General features: G+C 39.3%; 1 protein-coding gene across 5 annotated transcripts in view; it reads right to left on the bottom strand.

Moving 5' to 3' along the window:
- The window catches only part of LOC113060519 (zinc finger protein 106-like), a 21,103-nt gene extending 2,762 nt beyond the window's left edge, over positions 1–18,341 (bottom strand). Inside the window, exons 1-20 of one of the 5 annotated variants that reach the window (XM_026229488.1) lie at positions 18,200–18,340; positions 17,095–17,255; positions 15,876–15,976; positions 15,523–15,584; positions 13,539–13,733; positions 9,107–10,852; positions 8,614–9,010; positions 8,352–8,421; positions 8,116–8,270; positions 7,953–8,013; positions 7,356–7,679; positions 6,569–7,268; positions 5,368–5,411; positions 4,479–4,621; positions 4,229–4,363; positions 2,742–2,858; positions 2,440–2,631; positions 2,179–2,241; positions 1,983–2,102; positions 112–183 (exon numbers count right to left, since the gene is read on the bottom strand). In XM_026229488.1, coding sequence (XP_026085273.1) covers positions 112–183; positions 1,983–2,102; positions 2,179–2,241; positions 2,440–2,631; positions 2,742–2,858; positions 4,229–4,363; positions 4,479–4,621; positions 5,368–5,411; positions 6,569–7,268; positions 7,356–7,679; positions 7,953–8,013; positions 8,116–8,270; positions 8,352–8,421; positions 8,614–9,010; positions 9,107–10,852; positions 13,539–13,733; positions 15,523–15,584; positions 15,876–15,929 — 4,650 coding nt within the window. In that variant the 5' untranslated portion in view covers positions 15,930–15,976; positions 17,095–17,255; positions 18,200–18,340. Of the gene's footprint in view, positions 1–111; positions 184–1,982; positions 2,103–2,178; positions 2,242–2,439; positions 2,632–2,741; positions 2,859–4,228; positions 4,364–4,478; positions 4,622–5,367; positions 5,412–6,568; positions 7,269–7,355; positions 7,680–7,952; positions 8,014–8,115; positions 8,271–8,351; positions 8,422–8,613; positions 9,011–9,106; positions 10,853–13,538; positions 14,067–15,522; positions 15,585–15,875; positions 15,977–17,094; positions 17,256–18,199 lie in introns of those variants that run through there. The other 4 variants (XM_026229489.1, XM_026229487.1, XM_026229491.1 and 1 more) reach the window with 4 other exon arrangements.

Raw genomic sequence — 18,341 nt, 5'->3', positions numbered from 1 at the left:
CCACCACCAGCCTCATTTTTAAAACCATTTACTTCCATAATTAATACTTTATGAAAAAGTTTCTGGAATCTGGTTTTGGATGCCAACAGGGCGTTAAGAAGATGTGCTCACCATGCTCTTGTGAATGACCATACACATCACCATGTCTGAATGTCCACCATATACTTGAAGTCTGTCATGAGACTGAAAACACCAGAGATTTAGGCAATATCACAAAAATAGGTTATAACAAGCACAAAACAATATCACTGGAATACAGTCCAACTAGTGAGTGAGTGAATCCAAATCAAGAAAATTGACGCTGTGATCGGAGCTGTGTTTTTGTTGCGTCTCGTGGGTTTCACAATAATGGACATGGAATGTCAACATAAACGTAAAGCGATGAAAAGAAGGGAAAGGAGTAGGGCTGTCACGATAACAATTTTTGCTGGACGATAAATTGTCCAAGAAATTATCACGATAAACGATAATATTGTCGTTCTAAAACCAGTTTCAACTTATATAATGATAATGGCATAATAACTTAGGTACACCTTTTCAAAGATCAATAAACGTTTATTTTATGGTAGATTCAGAGCAAGAAATACCAATTTTTAAAAAGAAGTCCAGTACTAAAATCGCAACCAGTTCGGGTAGTGTGAAAACACCCAAAAGTGGGCAGTTCCACAATTAGTTCTGGTACTTTAAAAGATTCCTGCGGTGCGATAAGCCCTTATGTAAAAAAAAAAAAACTTAAAAGTATTCACACAGCATATTAGTAATATGTCAAGATCTTAAAATATACTGTTTATCAACACCATTGTTATTTTAGCATTACGTAATATTATATAATATATTAAAGGTGCTGTTTGTAGGATTGAACTAGGTATTGCAGTCCAAATTTTAAATATTGTAGAGGATGTTGTTTTTTTCACCTACCCCCTCGCACACACAGGTTGCCAGACTGACGACACCAATATGAACACGGGCACTTGACAATGAATGAAATTATATACGCTGTGTTTTCCACCAACTGGCAACCCGGGGTTTCCCAAAATACAATTGGGTAAACTGGGGGTTTCACAAACCATAAGAGAGACCACATTCTGGCCCTAAACGCACATTTCCAAGGAGAATAACGGACTGCAGCATTGTTTTTCAGATAAACATGTATCTTAACTTACCATATTTTTTCAAATATCTGCAAACATATTATGGTACTTCTATGCTTTAGTAGAGTCAAAAACTTACATACAGCACCTTTAATAATATACATATTATATTATTTATTCATATTAATTCATTCACATTTTGATTTAGCTTCTATTTTTCTATTTTTAGTTTAGTTAAATTTTCTATTATTAGTTAATTATTCTATTTGGCTTTATTTTAATTTCGGTTTTAGTAAATTTAGTACTTCAATGAAAATAAGATATGCTGACTTGAAAATGAACCGCAAATACGTTTTTATAATAAGTTCATCTAATATTCATATTCCATTTAAGTTTTATGTCAATTAAGGTAAACCATTTTAATAGTTTTAAACATTAAAAATAACAGTACTGATTTACTGTAATGCTGTAAAAAATAAGGTAATCAGTGACAATAATAAAAGTATTGTCAATTAAAATGAATAAATAATCAAAGCAATTAAGAAAATGACGGGATGCTTCAAGACCCAGACACACCAAGCCGACTTTAAAGAACTAGCGGCAATGAAAGCAGATGGTGTTGTCGCCTCGTGTCGGCAGCGTCAGACCAAAAAGCTGCGCTGGAACACACCGCACAGACTACAGCCGACGGTAGACACGTGCCTTCTGTGCATGATTGCATGAAGTAATAAGATAAGGGGTCAAATATGTTTAATTGCCCTGAAAATAGCAAAAAAAAAAACAATTCTTGTGATTTTGGCTTGCCATGGTGGGGACATTTCTTGACAAGCTTTGTAATATTTGCCTATGGCCAAGCCACTAGTTAAAGTGTGTGAATATGTAAATTTCTACCTGGAGCTCGTACACACGGACCAGTTTGTCCAGGCAGGCAGTGACCATCACCTTTCCCAGTATGGCCACCACAGTGACGGCATGACTATGACCCTTATAGATCCTCACCAGTTCTCCTGTCTGGAGATCCAGAGACAAAGAAGTGAATTAGATGAAAACAATGAGAAACTGGAATCACTGTGCATCAGGTACTCACATGTATATTATGTGCATGTACAGACTGGTCACTCGAGCCACTGAACACCAAATCATTCACTACCTGCAAAGAAAAACCAAATAATCCCTCATGTTGTTTTTTTATTAATTTCTTCTGTGCACCACAAATTGGTACTTTTTAAAGGATATCCTGGGTACTCTTTTTATTACAATGAAACTGAATGGGGACTGGGGCTGTCAAGCTTCAAACAGGATGCAAAAGCAAGCACATTCATTATTAAAAGTGTGATCAGGCACATACCTTCATGCAGAGCACGGTTTTGCTGTGGCCCTCCAGCGTTCGCAGCAACAGGCCACTCTTAGCATCTCTAACACTGATGGTGGTGTCATAAGAGCCGACCAGCAGGATTCGGCGAGCCCCTTCCTGAGCCGTCGCCAGACAACTGACGGCCCGCGGGCCATGGCACTCAAACACATCCAGCTGCTTATTGTTCTACAGGAGATGAGAGAAATATTAATCACCCCACCATCAGGGAACAGACGACTCAATATGTTCTCACTTTATCTGAGACTTAGCCCAAAACCTTGAATTCTGAATCATACCCTAAGACTGAAGGTGACCACAGAGCCATTGGCCAGACCAACATAGAGAATTTTCCAACGATTATAAAGACAAAGCACTCGGTCCGGAAGAGACAGCTGTTCCACACACTCTGTCGTCTGAGAAAAGACAAACAGAAATACTCGTAATATTCTCATTATTATAGAAAAATATATAATAATAACAATACAAAGAAAACACTACAAATATAATTTCGGCAAAAAATGTCATTCTATCAACAGTGCCTTTATTAATTATTGAAATCTACGTTAATTACGGTTTTCCAAATTTTCCAATATTTTTCATGTTAATGTTAAATTAAATAAAGCGAAATTAAAAAACTACAAAAAAATTGAATAAACTAAAATTATAATGAAATCCAGACTAAAAATAAAAAAATTTAAAAATAAAAACTATTAAGCATATAAATAATACTAATACTAAATAACACTTATTTCCATCTATTCATGCTTTTTGAATGGTGTCCACAGTTTTTGGCAAATTTAAATATTAAAACCTGTTAACTGTCACTCACGTTTTTGAAGATAGACTTGAAAGTGCATGATACAAACCAAAATTTTTATAATTCATGACTGAAAACATTTTGTAACATGATTTTGATGTGCCATTTACATGGTAATGTAATGTCTGATTTTATAATGGGTTTTAAAGCATGAATTTTGAGATTTTATGTTTTCAAGTGATATATAACTTGATGATTTCTAAAATGTGATAGAGAAAAAGGCAACGAGGAAGTCTTTTTTTTAAACAAAGGTCAAAACTCCTTTTGTAATGTAGATTTCTGAGGGTGCACTCTTGTCATAAATTAATCTATTACTTTTTCTACATAATTTTTAACAAAACATATTGGTAAAATATATATTTGGGAGTCTTAAACCTTTCCAACGATATATAGTTTGTCAAGATTAGATTAAATTTGATTGTAATATAGTATAGTCAACGTAGGCGTCCTGTATACGGGACGGGGTGACAGTTAACAGGTTAATTTTAACCATTTAATAATTATTGGATAATACATTTTTAATTTCAACCAATCAATATTTATTAAATAATACATGTTTCTACTTTCATCAGTTCTACTACTCATACTTTCATCATATTTTATCCTTTACTGTACTAGAACTCACTTTCAATAGAGAGAACTTTCCAGTTGGTGTTCCACTGATGAAATAATGTCATTTGAGTTAGGAACTATTCATTGGTGAAAGAAATGTCACTTTAAGTGAATTATTCCTTTAAATGTCAGTTTGTTTCGCACACAGATTTTGTGTAGGAAACATTGTGGTATTATATTATTTTATGGTACTTTCTGACAATGTGAATCACTGAATGGTAAAGTTCACCCTGTGTATCTGAAAACGTTCATGTTCTATTGAAGAAAAAAGTTGCAAACAACATCAACGTGAATAAATGATGACGGTTTTCGTTTTTGGTTGGACTATTTCAAAAGTGGTGTGAATCAAAGTACTTTGAGGTTGTAACAGCGGATGGTCTGGTCACTTGATCCCGAGTACAGGCGCTGTTGCAGGCCTCCTCCACATGACACCAACAGACAATTCACTTTACTGCTGTGGCCTTCAAACACTGCCACACACTTCCGGCTCTGTAACAACAATACAGAGATTTCTTAAAGAAACCTGTATGCCTGCTACATTCATAGATATCCATTTTCATGTTGAAATGCTTTTACTGAACTACAAGTTTCTACAAAGTCTTACTATCAGGTTGAAAGCGCGTATAGTGCGGTCCCCTGAGCAAGTGTACAGCAGTCCATTATGGATCTGCATTGCATTTACAGCCTCTTGATGGCCTTCAAACTCCCCTTCTGTTGGCACCTCCTCCTCCCCTGGATCTGATATATCTGATAAAACACACACACGCACCGACATATCAGTTAATGAGTTAAACATTAATTCCGTGAAATAGATGTGTGTCGAGATAATCTATGTGCTGTCACGTAACAAACAGAACACAATACAAACCAGTGGGTAAAGTTTCCTTTGATAAAAATGTCATGGTCTTTCAAACAAAGTATACTTTGAAAGCCTACGTGTTCAGCTGCAGACATTCGCTAAGCATTTCATGTCAAAGCTGAAATATACTTTGGATTTAAGTTGCCACATCAATGCAACATTACGACTGATCATCAAAACTGATAATAATCAGCGTTTTCTTTCTTAACCTAACCTTTGGGAGAGTGAGTTAACGTACAGTGCCGATATGTTTAATTTGAGACACTAATAGAGTTCCCCAGAACAATTCTCAGGACTGTCATCCCGGCAGTCAATCTCAGAAGCACAGGTTAAGAATAAAATTAACAGGCACTAAGAATACCTTGCCCTTAAAAAGTAATTTGGGGACTTGACAAACTATTTCTGTATACTGATCGTGTGAGTATTCTGATTTGGTCGTTCTGCTACAACTGCACTGTGCAAAGAACAAGACGAATTGAAATGCACTCAATGCTACCAGAAATTAAAAAGTTAATAAAATAAATGACAAAGTGATTTGCACATGACATATCAACTGATGTTTAATGCATGATAATGCTGAGGCAGTGGGACATTTGCAACAGCTTCCATGTGTGTTTTTGAACACATCACATACCTGAAGGCACCTTGGACTCCAACACTGAGACTGATTTTACTTCACTGTAACAAAAATGAAAAAAGAAGGGGTTTTCAATACTGACAAACTTCAATGATCATTAACAGAAAGAGTTAAGGTGCCAGGGAAAAAAAAGCCAAAGCACTAGAAAAATATAGCATTAAATATTTTTATTACTACTATTAAAAAAGCCTATATTATGCATTAGTGGCATAAGATGTTGTTTTTATTCACGAAGCGTAAGCTATGTACACTGCAGACTTGGGGTGCTTTCACACTAGTACTTTTGGTGCGCACCCGGGGTCGACTGATGTCAGAGTTCAGTTCGTTCGCTGTCTTCCGTACTCGGATGCGCACCCGCGAACCGTACCCAAGTCCGCTTAAAAACGGTGGTCTGGGGTACGCTTCATGTGAACTCTGGTATGGTTCGCTGCTTATGTGAACGCAATCGTACCAAATCGCGGAAGTGAACCGCTTTTAATGACAAATTATTTGATGAAAATGTGTGTTTGTGTGTGTTTCACTCACTTTCCTGATGAGCGTGACTGACGCGCTGCAAGCAGAGAGCTGTACATCTCATTTATGTTTGCCTTCAACGATCTTTAGAGCATTTTCAGTAAATTTCATAAGACAGACGCAAGTGCCGTTATGTACCAAGCTGCATTTGCCGCCATCTCCTGCGCTGTCGATACTAAACAATGGGGTAAACAGCTGTTGGCTTGATGACGCACGCGATCCGCGGTTCAGACGCAAATATTATAATATGAACACATTCCAGCGGGGGAAGGGGAAGGGGGGAGCAACCGAGCTCGGGTTCGGACCAGGCAAGTGAACCAAGTGTGAAAGCACCCTTAAAATAAGTTAGTTCAAATTGAACTGATCTCAGTTTGGCCCAATTTTTTAAGCATTCATATAGAAGTCAAGTTCCAAAAGATACCTTTTTACTTCACAAGCTTACTATCATTGCTATAAGAGACAGGTTTTCGATCTCGCTTCTGGAGGGTCACTATACCGCTGATCCGGTACTAATTACCACACCTGAACCAGCTAATCAAGGTCTTATAGAATTACGAGAAATCTCTAGGGCAGTGTGCTATATCAGGTTGGAGCTAAACTATGCAGGGCACAGGATTGGACGCTCCTAATTTAAAATATTAAGAACGTTTAAAATAATATAATACAATAAAATAAATGATAATACCTTTCACTAGCCTTGACTGTGCTGCTAGTATGAATTTCACTAGTGGAGGTGACCTCATTGCAGGCAAGATTTTGAGGGTCTTTGACGGCATGGCCTGTTGTGTAAGCAGAGGCGGACTCCTTGGCCTTCTTTTCAGGCATCTCCTCGTCTGAAGAATCTAGATTGACAATGTCAATATCAGGTGGAGGAAGCTCCACCATCTCCAGTTCAGATGAATCAGAGTGTCGTTCATTCTTTGGTGGTGTTGCTAGCTTGGCTCCCTGTGTTTTCGTCTTTGAAACTTTGGTCACCGCCATCTCTTCCTTTTCATCTGGTGTGGGGGGTGGGACTTTCGTGCTGCTGGATCGCCGATGAGGTTGGCACTTGCGGGTAGGTCGAGTAGCGGGCTGCACTGCATCAAGCTCAGATTCACTGATTTCAGGCTGCTCATTCAACTTTGCTTTATTAAGACACTTCCTCTTCTTTAACTTTCGAACACGTTTAACTGGATTATTTTCTAAGTGGTTAGAGGGAGACAGTGGCTTAGGAGAGAGGGTTGCAGACATTAGTGAGGAAGATGGGTTTGGGCCCTCTTGAGAACTCAAATTTGGATGAATTTCTTTGACGGGTGACGGCTGTGATCTGTGAATTGAGGAAGCTGCTGTCAAAGCCATGCTTGTGGCGTCTCGTGAAGCCTCCATCTTACTGCTGAAGGTAGTATCTGTTTAAAATGAAGAATAATCATTTGATAATTCAGTACTGCTAGCAATAGCAACCTCTGAGCTGAAATGTATTGATTGGAACCTACCTGTTTGACAGGTTGCAAACACAGTTTGGACAGGTGCAGGTGCAGTACTTTGAGGTGCAGTACTTTGAGGTGCAGGTGCAGTACTTTGAGGTGCAGTACTTTGAGGTGCTAGGAGGGGGCTTTTGACGAGGTTAGGCTCAGGAATGAGGATACATTGAGAGATGGGCTCCTGTTTGATGGTAACAGGCAGTAAGGAGACTAAAGAGGATGAGTGAGAAGCTGTTGTTGGGAGAACAGGTTTGGCGGTGATCTGAGAAACTTGGGTTGATGAAGAAGTTAATATGTCCTCACTGTTCCTCTCTCTTTCTTTTGACTCAAATTCACCTGAAAAAGAATTGTGATGTCCATATTTATTTTATTAATACTAACAAACAAGCTTTTCATAAAACTTAATTTGGTTTATATTTGGTACATGTAAGGTGATGATTGTCATACCTCTTATGTACGACACATACTACAAACTGGCTATAAACCACCTTCACAGGTATGAACTCCATAAAAAGGATATGTAATATTAATCTGACTTTCCTCTTCATTTACTTTAGATTTATGGTTAATAAATATGATTACATGACCCCTGCTTTCTGTTTTTTGTACCTTGCATTCCTTGAAGAATTTCAATGCGCTTGGTTCTCAAAGAGTTCATCTCAGTAGTTACCTGTAAAATAGTTAATACAATACTGTAAAATGAAGTGACAGCCCAGTGAGAACTGAAAACAGTTGAATGCATTTTTGTTAGCTCTACAGTGCTAGGTCTTACCTGTTGTTTCAACACAAGCAAGCGCTGCACTTCCAAATAGGCAGCTTGCAGGGCAGCACGTGCCTGAATAAGGTTGTCGTCCACAGCCTGAAGAGATTTGTTAAGTTCCTCCTCACGTAGAGATACAGCCAACAACTGATCCACTTGCGAGCGCTCTGCAAAACACAAAACACATAGAAATATTACAATTCTTAAATAGGACACTCTGTAGTTATATCATAAAGTAGTTTGCTTACCTTTCTTAGCCTTTATTTTTTGCCTCTTGTTTTTTCTTTCTTCATTAGGAATCTCTGGAGACACTACATCCTAATGACCCAACAATCAGATAATGGCAAGTTATTCTTGCATTAATGTTCATGTAGAAAATTAAAAATGACAATGGATGTTGCTTTTAGACGCAGTTATGTAATGTAGCAGGCTGCAAATTACATTAGAAATTGAGCTACTGTGTTTCTGAGTACGCCAAGCATAAACCACAGTGGAAAGTATGAAGTTTACCCCTGGAGCTCTGCGTTTCTTCCCAGCTCCTTGCGTGTCAATCAGTTCAGGCTCTGATAAACAACCGCCCTCTTCTTCAAATTCCTCTGGGCCCTTAGAAGGGCCTTTCGAACCTAGAATCTCCAGATGGCCTTTGGGCTGCAGCTCCTCTCTCCGTGGTGGCTGTGTGGGGCCACGAGAAGGAGAGTCTCTCACTGGTTCTACAGCTTTGGGGAGAGAGCTGGTACCTGCAGAACCATCTTTGACCACATTGCTTTCAGACAAGCTACGCTTACGGGAAGGCACTTGACTAAATTCAACCAGGGAGTCCCAATGAAAGCCCTCAGAAAGAGGTACGTCACCTTCATCCATTTGGTTCGGACCCTCAGGTTCACAGGGCACCATTTCTATACCAAATCTGAAAAGATTTAGGAGACAGATATGGAATTGAAGGTATGAAGGAAGAACCTATTTATGCAAGAAAATGGAAAATGAAGAGATTTTCATGCAGTACCTTGGCAAACCCTTGCCCTGCTTCTTCCGGTTGACTTCTTGGTAGACCTGGTCCCAGTTGACATTCCGCCTTGAGCCAGAGGAGCTAATAAGCTGTCGCAAAGTGGGTTTAAGTCCCGAGTCCTTCTCAGTCTCATTCTTTCGTGTGCCACTCACATTTCTAATACGCCTGGCAATATTCAAGTTGGGTTCATGGGATGCAGCTTTGCCTTTGGTGCCCATATGGCGATTCAGATCCCTTTGTAGACATGCAGGCAAGGCAAGCTTACTTAAAGGGGGCACAGACTCACCAGCAGTTTGTTGGGATGGGCTACTGTGGGACCCCTCACCAGCTGAACACAAACCTCCATCCAGTGTGTCCATGACTTGATTTTCTTCCATTTCACCACACTCCTCCTCATCTTCGTGGTCCATAGTGGAGGTACTAACTTGTAAGGACTGCAGAGATGGCCTAGTATCACTGCACACATTGCCAATCTGTACTGAGGTCTCAGTACTGGATAACTGCTCTTGTTCATTGCTAAAACAGCTCACAAAAACCAAACTTTCTTGACACTTGTTCTCATTAAGTATCTTCTTACTCTCATGTAATTTTTGATTATGGTTTAGTTCTGAACTCTCTACTTGCTCGTTTATCTGAGGCACAGCCTTTGATCCTTTGAGGCAGCTCTCTGTACCAGATATGTCAGAGTTATTTCTATTAAGCAATGTCTCTTTAGATTTTCGCATTATCTCAGACAGCAGATCTTGCTCTGCATTGGAAGTGGCATGTTGTGGGAATTCAGAGCTTGAATGGGAATGGTTAAAACCTTTAGAGCCGACAAAGTTTTGACTTCCTGTTTGTTTGAGATTCATTTCTGAATCTTCAGCAAGCTTGCTGGGCTTCTCCGGTTTCCAAATAGTTGATGTGGAGGGATAGGAGAAACTACCCATACTGCCAATGTTCCTGAAGCAACTCTTTTCAGGTTCTGTGGGTTTATACTGGCAATTATTTTGGTCTGCCTTGGATATCCTCTCCATGTCCTGACTGCCCACGTTGAAACTTTGTGCCTTAGAGGTCTGAGGAGACTCCACATCTGACTTATCTAATGGTGGCTGAGGATTAGTCTGGGAGGAAGGATCCCCAAGTTTAGTTTGTGGATATGGTGCCCATCTGTGAGCTTTCTCTGACTTCTGTCCCTTACCTTTGTTGGGATCATGCTCTCCACCAGATTCTTCTAGAAACTGTTCACCTTGTGTCTGATTCTCAGAGCTGCTGGGTGTCTTCTGAGGCTCTTTTGCAGGTGATTTAAAGAGCATAGGTGGTGCCATATATTGTCCATTCCATAGGTCATTAAATTGGCTTTTGTTCCAGGATAATTGCTTTCTCAGTTGTGGATGGTAGACATTGAATCCACCTGGTCTACCACCCCAGAAGTTTCCTTGGTTGTGCAAACTCCCTCCACGATGACCAACAGATTCCCATTTCTGCAAGTGAGGCGGTCCTTGAGCATGCCACGTGGCACACCTGACATCCCGGCTAGGATGAAACCTTTTGCCACGTTCAGGGGATGAAAATCTGAAATTCCGCCAATTGGAGCCTCTGCCCCTTTTGGGCATCTGAGGAAAGTTAGGATAGGGCCGGTCCCAAGGGCCACACTGCTGGTACATCATAGGCCTTGGCCCAAGCCACTGAGTCTGAAACTCCTGCCACCTCCTGCATTCTTCCTGTTCTTCTTTAGCCTGTTTTGCAGAAGCCTCTTCTTTCCTAATAGAGTTCAGTATAGAATGGTAACATACAATGATTTAAATGGCAAAAATGGTACTGACACACTCCACAATGAGGACAGGTGAAAAGCATGATAGATAGGTTAAACAACAAATGTTTGTAAATTCAAATATGCAGAGAAACACAAAACATGACAGGCTATCTGTATAAAAGCATGTCTCTATACAGTTGTAAATAAGGTTATTAAAACTTTCATGAATAAGGAACTACTTTTATTTTATTTAGTTATCATTATTATTTCTGTTTTGCAATCTTCACATAACAAAAGTTGTTTTCTTTAGATTTTGAACAACTGGGATATCTAAATGTTCTGCGGCTGACCACAGAAATGGTGAGTGACGTTCAGATCTTTTTATTATCTTGTGTGAGATCAATGGAAAACAACTTTCTGATAGCCAAAAATAAAGAGAAAGTTAAATAAAAAAAAAAAAATGTTTTATGCATTAGCGCAGAACAGAAAATAACTTCAGTCAGCAATTAATGTCTAACGTGTCACTTAATCAGCATGGTGCATAAAAACACTTTTTAAAGTGTTTCAGACTATTTAAATACATGGTGCTCATGCTGTTTAAAGGTTGAGCTAGAAAGGCATGGTGGGGTGTGCATCCAAAGCCCCTTTCACACTGCCATTCCGGCAAATACAGGGGTAAAGTGTTCCTGCAATTGTTCCCTGGTCGCTAGATTTTGCACTTTCACACTGCCAGTGATGACCCGATATATGTGCGTGCTTTCACACACAACCCTTGAAGATCCCGTAACGACACGTGACTGCTGAAGGTAGTATCTGTTTAAAATGAAGAATAATCATTTGATAATTCAGTACTGCTAGCAATAGCAACCTCTGAGCTGAAATGTATTGATTGGAACCTACCTGTTTGACAACCCTTGAAGATCCCGTAACGACACGTGACATCAGTGTGTGACGTGTAATGTACGAGTCGACAACGCTAGACACGTTATACTTTCACTGAAGCAAGCAAATGATCTCGGCGTCAGCGCGGAAAGTTAGGAACTAACTGATCTCTGCTTAATTACAGTTTGCACATATGTTTTCGTCGCGAACGTTGATCTTCCTTCAAAACAGCCGGTAAAAGAGTCGCGTGATAACGCGCGTCATCACTTCGACACAGAATTGGATCTGGCCTTTGTTCACACAGCGCTCATCCCGGGTCGAACTCCGCAATGTTACTATGTCCCCGACCCGGATTCAATTAGGTAATCAGTCCCGGGACGTGGTTGCTTTTACACAGAAGGCGACCCGGCAATGTTCCAGAAATATTGCGGGTCCGACGTGCAGTGTGAAAGGGGCTCAACAGTGTGAGAGTGCGAGTGTTGCAGTCATGGCTGTTTTTGGCCTCACTTGACAACAGACTCCACTAGGGGTGTCCATGGTTAACCGGTTAACCGATTAACCGTTAAAAATTGCGTAACCGAGTGAAACATTTTGCTCGGTTAAGTGACGTCAATGGCGTGCATTGAATTTAGTTGTAATACATTTTTGCACCACCAGAGACCGCCAGAGCGCTCCCATACATTTGTAATGTCCACAAGAAGAAGTCATTTTTCTAATATGAAGCGGGCAAAAAAAGTACAGCGTTGGAGCACTTTAAAATTGAGAGTGACGGGGCAAAATGCAAGTATTGCAATACAGTGCTTAGATATACTTCAAGTACAACCTCGTTGTTGTAATCTCAACAGCCAACACCCGGGCATCATTAGGCCGGTCAGGACTCACTGGATGCGTGGCGATGAGCGAAAGCATCTCAGCTGCGTGGCGTGTCTGTTTTTAATTCGGCTCCCATGTTAACAGGTTAGAGCTTGCCGACTGCCTGCGTGAGACGCGCGGCTCAGGCGCGGCTCGACGCGTGCATGCTAGAAATAGAACCGACGCCTTGTTGGAAGCGTTTCCAGGCAAAATATAATAGGAAATTATGTTTATATGTCATTTTGTACACAAATACATATTAATTCATGACATTTTGATATTTGAAAGTCTATAGGTTGACATAAATTCAGATATAAATGTAATTAAAAAAAATAATTATCGATTTTCAAATATTGTACCTGTCAAACATATCATAGTCATAGCCTTAGCGAGGCGGCCGCGGAGCCTGCTTGTTACCTTCGCCGAAACACGGAAAGTTACATAACCATTACTAGAGCCTGTTCCTTTATAACATAGCCAAAGGTCGGTGTATATTTGCTTTATACATTTTAGGCTTATTCTCAAATACAGATTGTGTTAGTGGGCGGGATTATTAGGTAGTTTTAATAGGACAGTTTGACCGGTGAGATTAAATTTTGTCGGACATTTTTTTTTTTTTTTTTGGCCAATGTCTGGAAATTACCGGACAACGGAAACCCTGGCGCACACTATGGTTAACCGATTATTAACCGCTAAGGGCCTCGGTTAACGGTTAATGAAAAACTTGAAAACGTGCAGCCCTAGACTCCACTGTATGCAGAACAGTTTAATATAGAACTACAGGTGTTGTGGTAAAAACAGATTATGAAAACACACACACACACACACACACACACACACAAAACGCACTTGAGTGATAAAGATTTAAACATTACCATGCAATTAATCAATAGATAACAGGACTGCAACCACCATCATTGCAATTCAGGGCTTTCAAACACACAGCAAGCAAAGACTCACCTGATCATTTCTTTGCGTTTCTCTATAAGCTGCACAATGTCCTTGTCAAAGTACTCTTCATCTTGGTCTTTGTTTGTGGGCGAGTTCTTCTGATCCTCAATGCGCTGTTTATGCAAAGGGCTGGAAATGTGACTGGCATAGTCGGTCAGGCTCACCTCCGTTACGCCGCAGACCCGGCACTCGTGTCCACAGTCCCTGGGGACGGAGGGGTACATAGGCTGCTCAATACTTCCCTCAGGCATGGCTACCGCTGAGTAACTGTCTAATGAGTTAAGGTATTTTTGAGAGATCGGGAGGTAAACTGACTTTTCAATCATAAAATAAAATCCATCTAGTTTCTAAAAAAAACGCAATCTTCCTGATCTTGAGATACATCTTCAGGGACTTCACAATTGGTTTTGAGTGAACAGGCAAGAGCAGAAGGCACTGGGAGATCTTGAGCTCAGAGGGGCGACCACCCTCTCAGCAGCTGCTGAGCCTTAGCACGCTGTCATGATGGAGTCCGCTGTGCTCTGAGACGAGAGTCGGGAGAGCTGATGGATTCTGGTGTGTGAAATCGCACCCCCCACCCACCCTCTGTCTCCACCTTCCTTTACTCTTTAGGGCTGCAGCCAGGACGGGACACTTTGGCTAGCTGTAATGTGAGCTGCTTACAGTTGCCGACTTGAAAACCTCTCCCTGCCATAGATGCTGTCTTAAGTGTCAAACTCGTGAGCTGATAGATACTTGCTGTTGGCAGATAGTCTATTCCCTGAAAAATGGTGTCATGGCAGCTTGCCATTCAGCAGTCTGCTATGTTATCATTTCTAACTTAAAATTCAAAAGTATTTTTTGTGCGGCTTGTGAGTTTGAGTACTATGATTGTGATTATGATTTGTGTAATTATATCCATGTTCTGTAGTTAATTTCGATTTGATCGAATGAACGATTGATTACTGCTCTAAGGCTACGTTTACACGACAGCGATGAAATCAAAAACTGAAAAGTTTTTCTCTTGTTTTTAAAAAGTTTCCCGTGTACACGACAACGTTTTCAAAATGATTCGCGTTTACACATATCTGCGAAAATGGGCCGAAACACTGTATTACGTATGCAAGGCCAGTAGTTGCCGCTGTCATCTTATTAGTAAACAGAACATGTTGTATATGATGCATCTCCGCTGTTGTAATATTGGTGAAGTAAATCCACAGTTTGCTGAAGAAGCATTAAAAACTCTTGAGCAGCAACAACAGTACCATGTACTCCGGCATTGTTGTGTATTTTTGTTCGTGCTTGCCTTTAAAATTGACACGTACTGCGGATATCTAGATACCCAACACATACACACATCGTGCGTTTTGCATTTTAGATTTCAACACCCTCCCCATTTAAGAACGTCATTCTCAATTTTCACATTCCCGAGATGTACATAATTGTCACGAGGCAGTTGTTATTTGTCAGCCTTGCCAGTTGTTTCCAGTGTCCTATATATACCCTCGGGTTAAGGCAGCTGCCTCAGCTTATCTTTCGTCTGACCAAAGGAGACATGTGCCTTACATCACACGTGCACTTCATCTTCGACCATGACCACATTCCACACCTTTCACCAAAGAATCTTCCAAAGTATTTTACACGAACTTCCCATTTAGTATTTTTTTAAGGATTTATTCAGAGAACTGTGGCATGGATTTCAAAACAGTTATACCTTATAATTAGTTTTGCATGTATCAAATAATGAGATTGGAATAGGCTCAGTTCTCTGAATTTGAGAGTATAACTTTAGTGTTGAACGTAGAGATGAGTCTCCCAAACTGTAGTTTGTGAGTTTTGTGAGTTGCTAAAAATCGAATGATTCATTTTTTTCATAAAAAACATAAGCATGCAATTATACTGTTAACGTTTTTAAATATTAACTTACAACATCATGCAAGAGTTAAGATAAACATTTTAAGTCAAAAGTTTGGTTGACATAAAGGTAACATTGCTGTGTAACATGGGCTCTTACCGGCCTTTCAGATTCTCCAGCTCCCGGTGGTGCAGCATACTTCTCATGTGCTCTTCCATCTCCTAAAACCCAAAGACATCTTTACAATATAGCATAACAGTATTAAACCTTTTTTTTTTTTTTAATACAGGAACAGTTTTTTTATTTTACACAAATCAATTTCAATTGAGAACTTACATGTAAGACAAAGGTTATTTGTAACCATAGATCTCACAACAGAACAGTGCATGTGCAGAGGTCAGACAGGTGCCAGCATCAGCAAATAAATTACAGATTGTCACACAAGAACTCATGCTAGCTGTCTTATTCTAGCACAAATGTGAGATGAAGTATGTTTAAATATCCAGGTTTACCTGTTTGGAGCTGTAGACAGTTTCACAAAGAATGCATTTCTGTTCTTTAACCATGTTGAATGATGTTACGTTATCTCAGGCCACCACAAACAAACAGGGTTCTGCATGTAGAGACAAATAAAACAATCACAACAGGCAGCATACTGTATAACGAGGACCATATTATTAAAATCACTAGCTAAGAATTATTTTCTTGATTTCTCATTCCATCCCATTCATCATTCCATCTCAAATTGTGAGATAATTAAATTAGTTTGAATTTATGAATCAATTTAAAATATTGGACATATAAGGACTATAATGTAAAAGGAAAACAATATTTTCTTCAAAATTGCAATATTGTGATTATATATTTACATTTATTCTACATCAAATAAAAATGATTGGATTAGGCATACACAAAAATCTCTAGTTTCTGTCTCCAGCTTTTGGCAGGTAAATGCAGCCAGTGACAGCATTCAGACTCAGCCATAGCTCAAAGATGACTAAACTTTCTTGTTTATTTCATACTGAAGAGGCTTGTATAAGGGTTTGCCTAACCTTACATTAGATCGTGTGGTGTCAGCAATGCACGAGGCTGGACAAACTTCATAAGGAAGGAATGAGGGTCAGTGTATCTGGCTCCACGGCAGGATGCCAGAGGACACGAACCGGGGACAGCACTCAAGTCATGCAGCAAGCTGAGAGTGCAGCACACAAGTCAAGCACAAAAACACTGCAGGGTCATGTCTTGGCATATTCAATTCTCAAACAAAGTTTGAAAAAAAAAAAACGGTTCCTACACAGCAGGGAGGGATTAAGGTATTAAAGGGATACTCCACCCAAAACAGAAGATGCATATGCAAATTAAAGTCCCACAGTTATATTTCTTTTTTTTTTTTTACAGCCCCAATTGAGGAATGAACGTCTTCTGAAGAAAAACGATAAGTGTGCAAGAAAAACTAATATTTTAAAGAACTTTATTATTATTAACCTTAAACCAGAGTTTCTGGCCAAATATCACATGTGCATTCATAATGTGGTGTAAGAATGTTGTGAAGCTTGTGCAAAACCTTTCAATCAATGTAGCGTTTCACGACACTCTCATGAACAGTCGGCCATAAGAAAGGGTTTGTGTAAGTTTCAAACATTAGTATTTTTCCCTCACAAACAAATACAAACACACACACACAAACAAACAAACACAAATACACACACACACACACACACACACACACACCTGTTGTTTCACTTCAGAAGACATTGATTCATCAACTGGATCACAGTTGTATTTACTTTGAGAGGCTTTTGAAGCATCAACTTTGAAGACACCATCCATTTGCATTATATGGACTAACAGAGATGGATTATTTTTCTAAACATGTTCAATTGTGTGTTCATCTGCAGAAAGAAAGAAAAAAAAAATATTAGTATTATTATTATTTTGGGATTGGAGTATCCAATTAAGGTATTATATATATATATATATATATATATATATATATATATATATATATATATATATATATATATATATATATATATATATATATATATATATATATATAATCACATTTAGAAACTATAACTTTGCTTCAAGGAGTCCAAGATAACCTTGTAAATTTGGTTTCTGTATTTCATGAATAAAGCTGGGAACTCACATTTTAAGATATATGACTATGAACTGGCGTTCTTTCAAAGAATGAGTACCCGGGAAAAAAAAATCGCAAGACATTCGTCTGCACCAGAGTGGAAAGATTTAACATCCACCATTTAAAAATGGCACAAGCTCAGTGCTGTCAGAAACATCATCGGAGTAATTTTCCATTAGTTTAGCCACCGAATAATGCTTTAAACAGCTCTCAACCACAGGTTAGTGTGCATGTCCTCTTCAAAAACTGTTCAACAACGGAAATCTGATTCCCTCTAAAACGCGAAACAGCTCGTGATATGATAACAGGGTGGAGCATAAAACAGACTGAAGGTTAATAACCACGTCTGAGTTACTGAAATCTATCATTAGATGAGCAAGGCAAACTGTGAGGACAACTCCTTCCTGCAGTGAATTGTTTGTTACTTCGTTCACTGGTTAATGCATTTCTAAGGCCAACTCTGCTAACGTCAATAAACAAAGTACTACTGTGAGCTGACATGAGATTAAACTGCTGAAGGATGTAAAACAAAACAAAAAGAAAGTTTTAAATATGCACAGTGTTTTAACATGCAGCGGTGTTGCTCATGTGCAGATGTTTAGCATGAATGCTAACACATTGCATGGACTGAAAATTAAATAAAGTAAGCGACAAAACAACGTGGATAAAAGAAAAATCCGGTTTCATGTATACCTCTTAATTCAGGCAGAGAATGCATTTCTTCCAAATTCCACATAAAGACAATATTTCTGTTGATAATCCACGCTTAGTTCCTTTATGGAGGTAACGTTACTATTGCTACTCTGAAAAAGGAAACAACAGATTCGCTTCAAAA

The sequence above is a fragment of the Carassius auratus genome, chromosome 42 (genome assembly GCF_003368295.1).
Source record: "Carassius auratus strain Wakin chromosome 42, ASM336829v1, whole genome shotgun sequence".
Taxonomy (NCBI): domain Eukaryota; kingdom Metazoa; phylum Chordata; class Actinopteri; order Cypriniformes; family Cyprinidae; genus Carassius; species Carassius auratus.
Note: the sequence above shows the minus strand (reverse complement) of the source record. Positions and strands in the feature narration are given on the sequence as shown.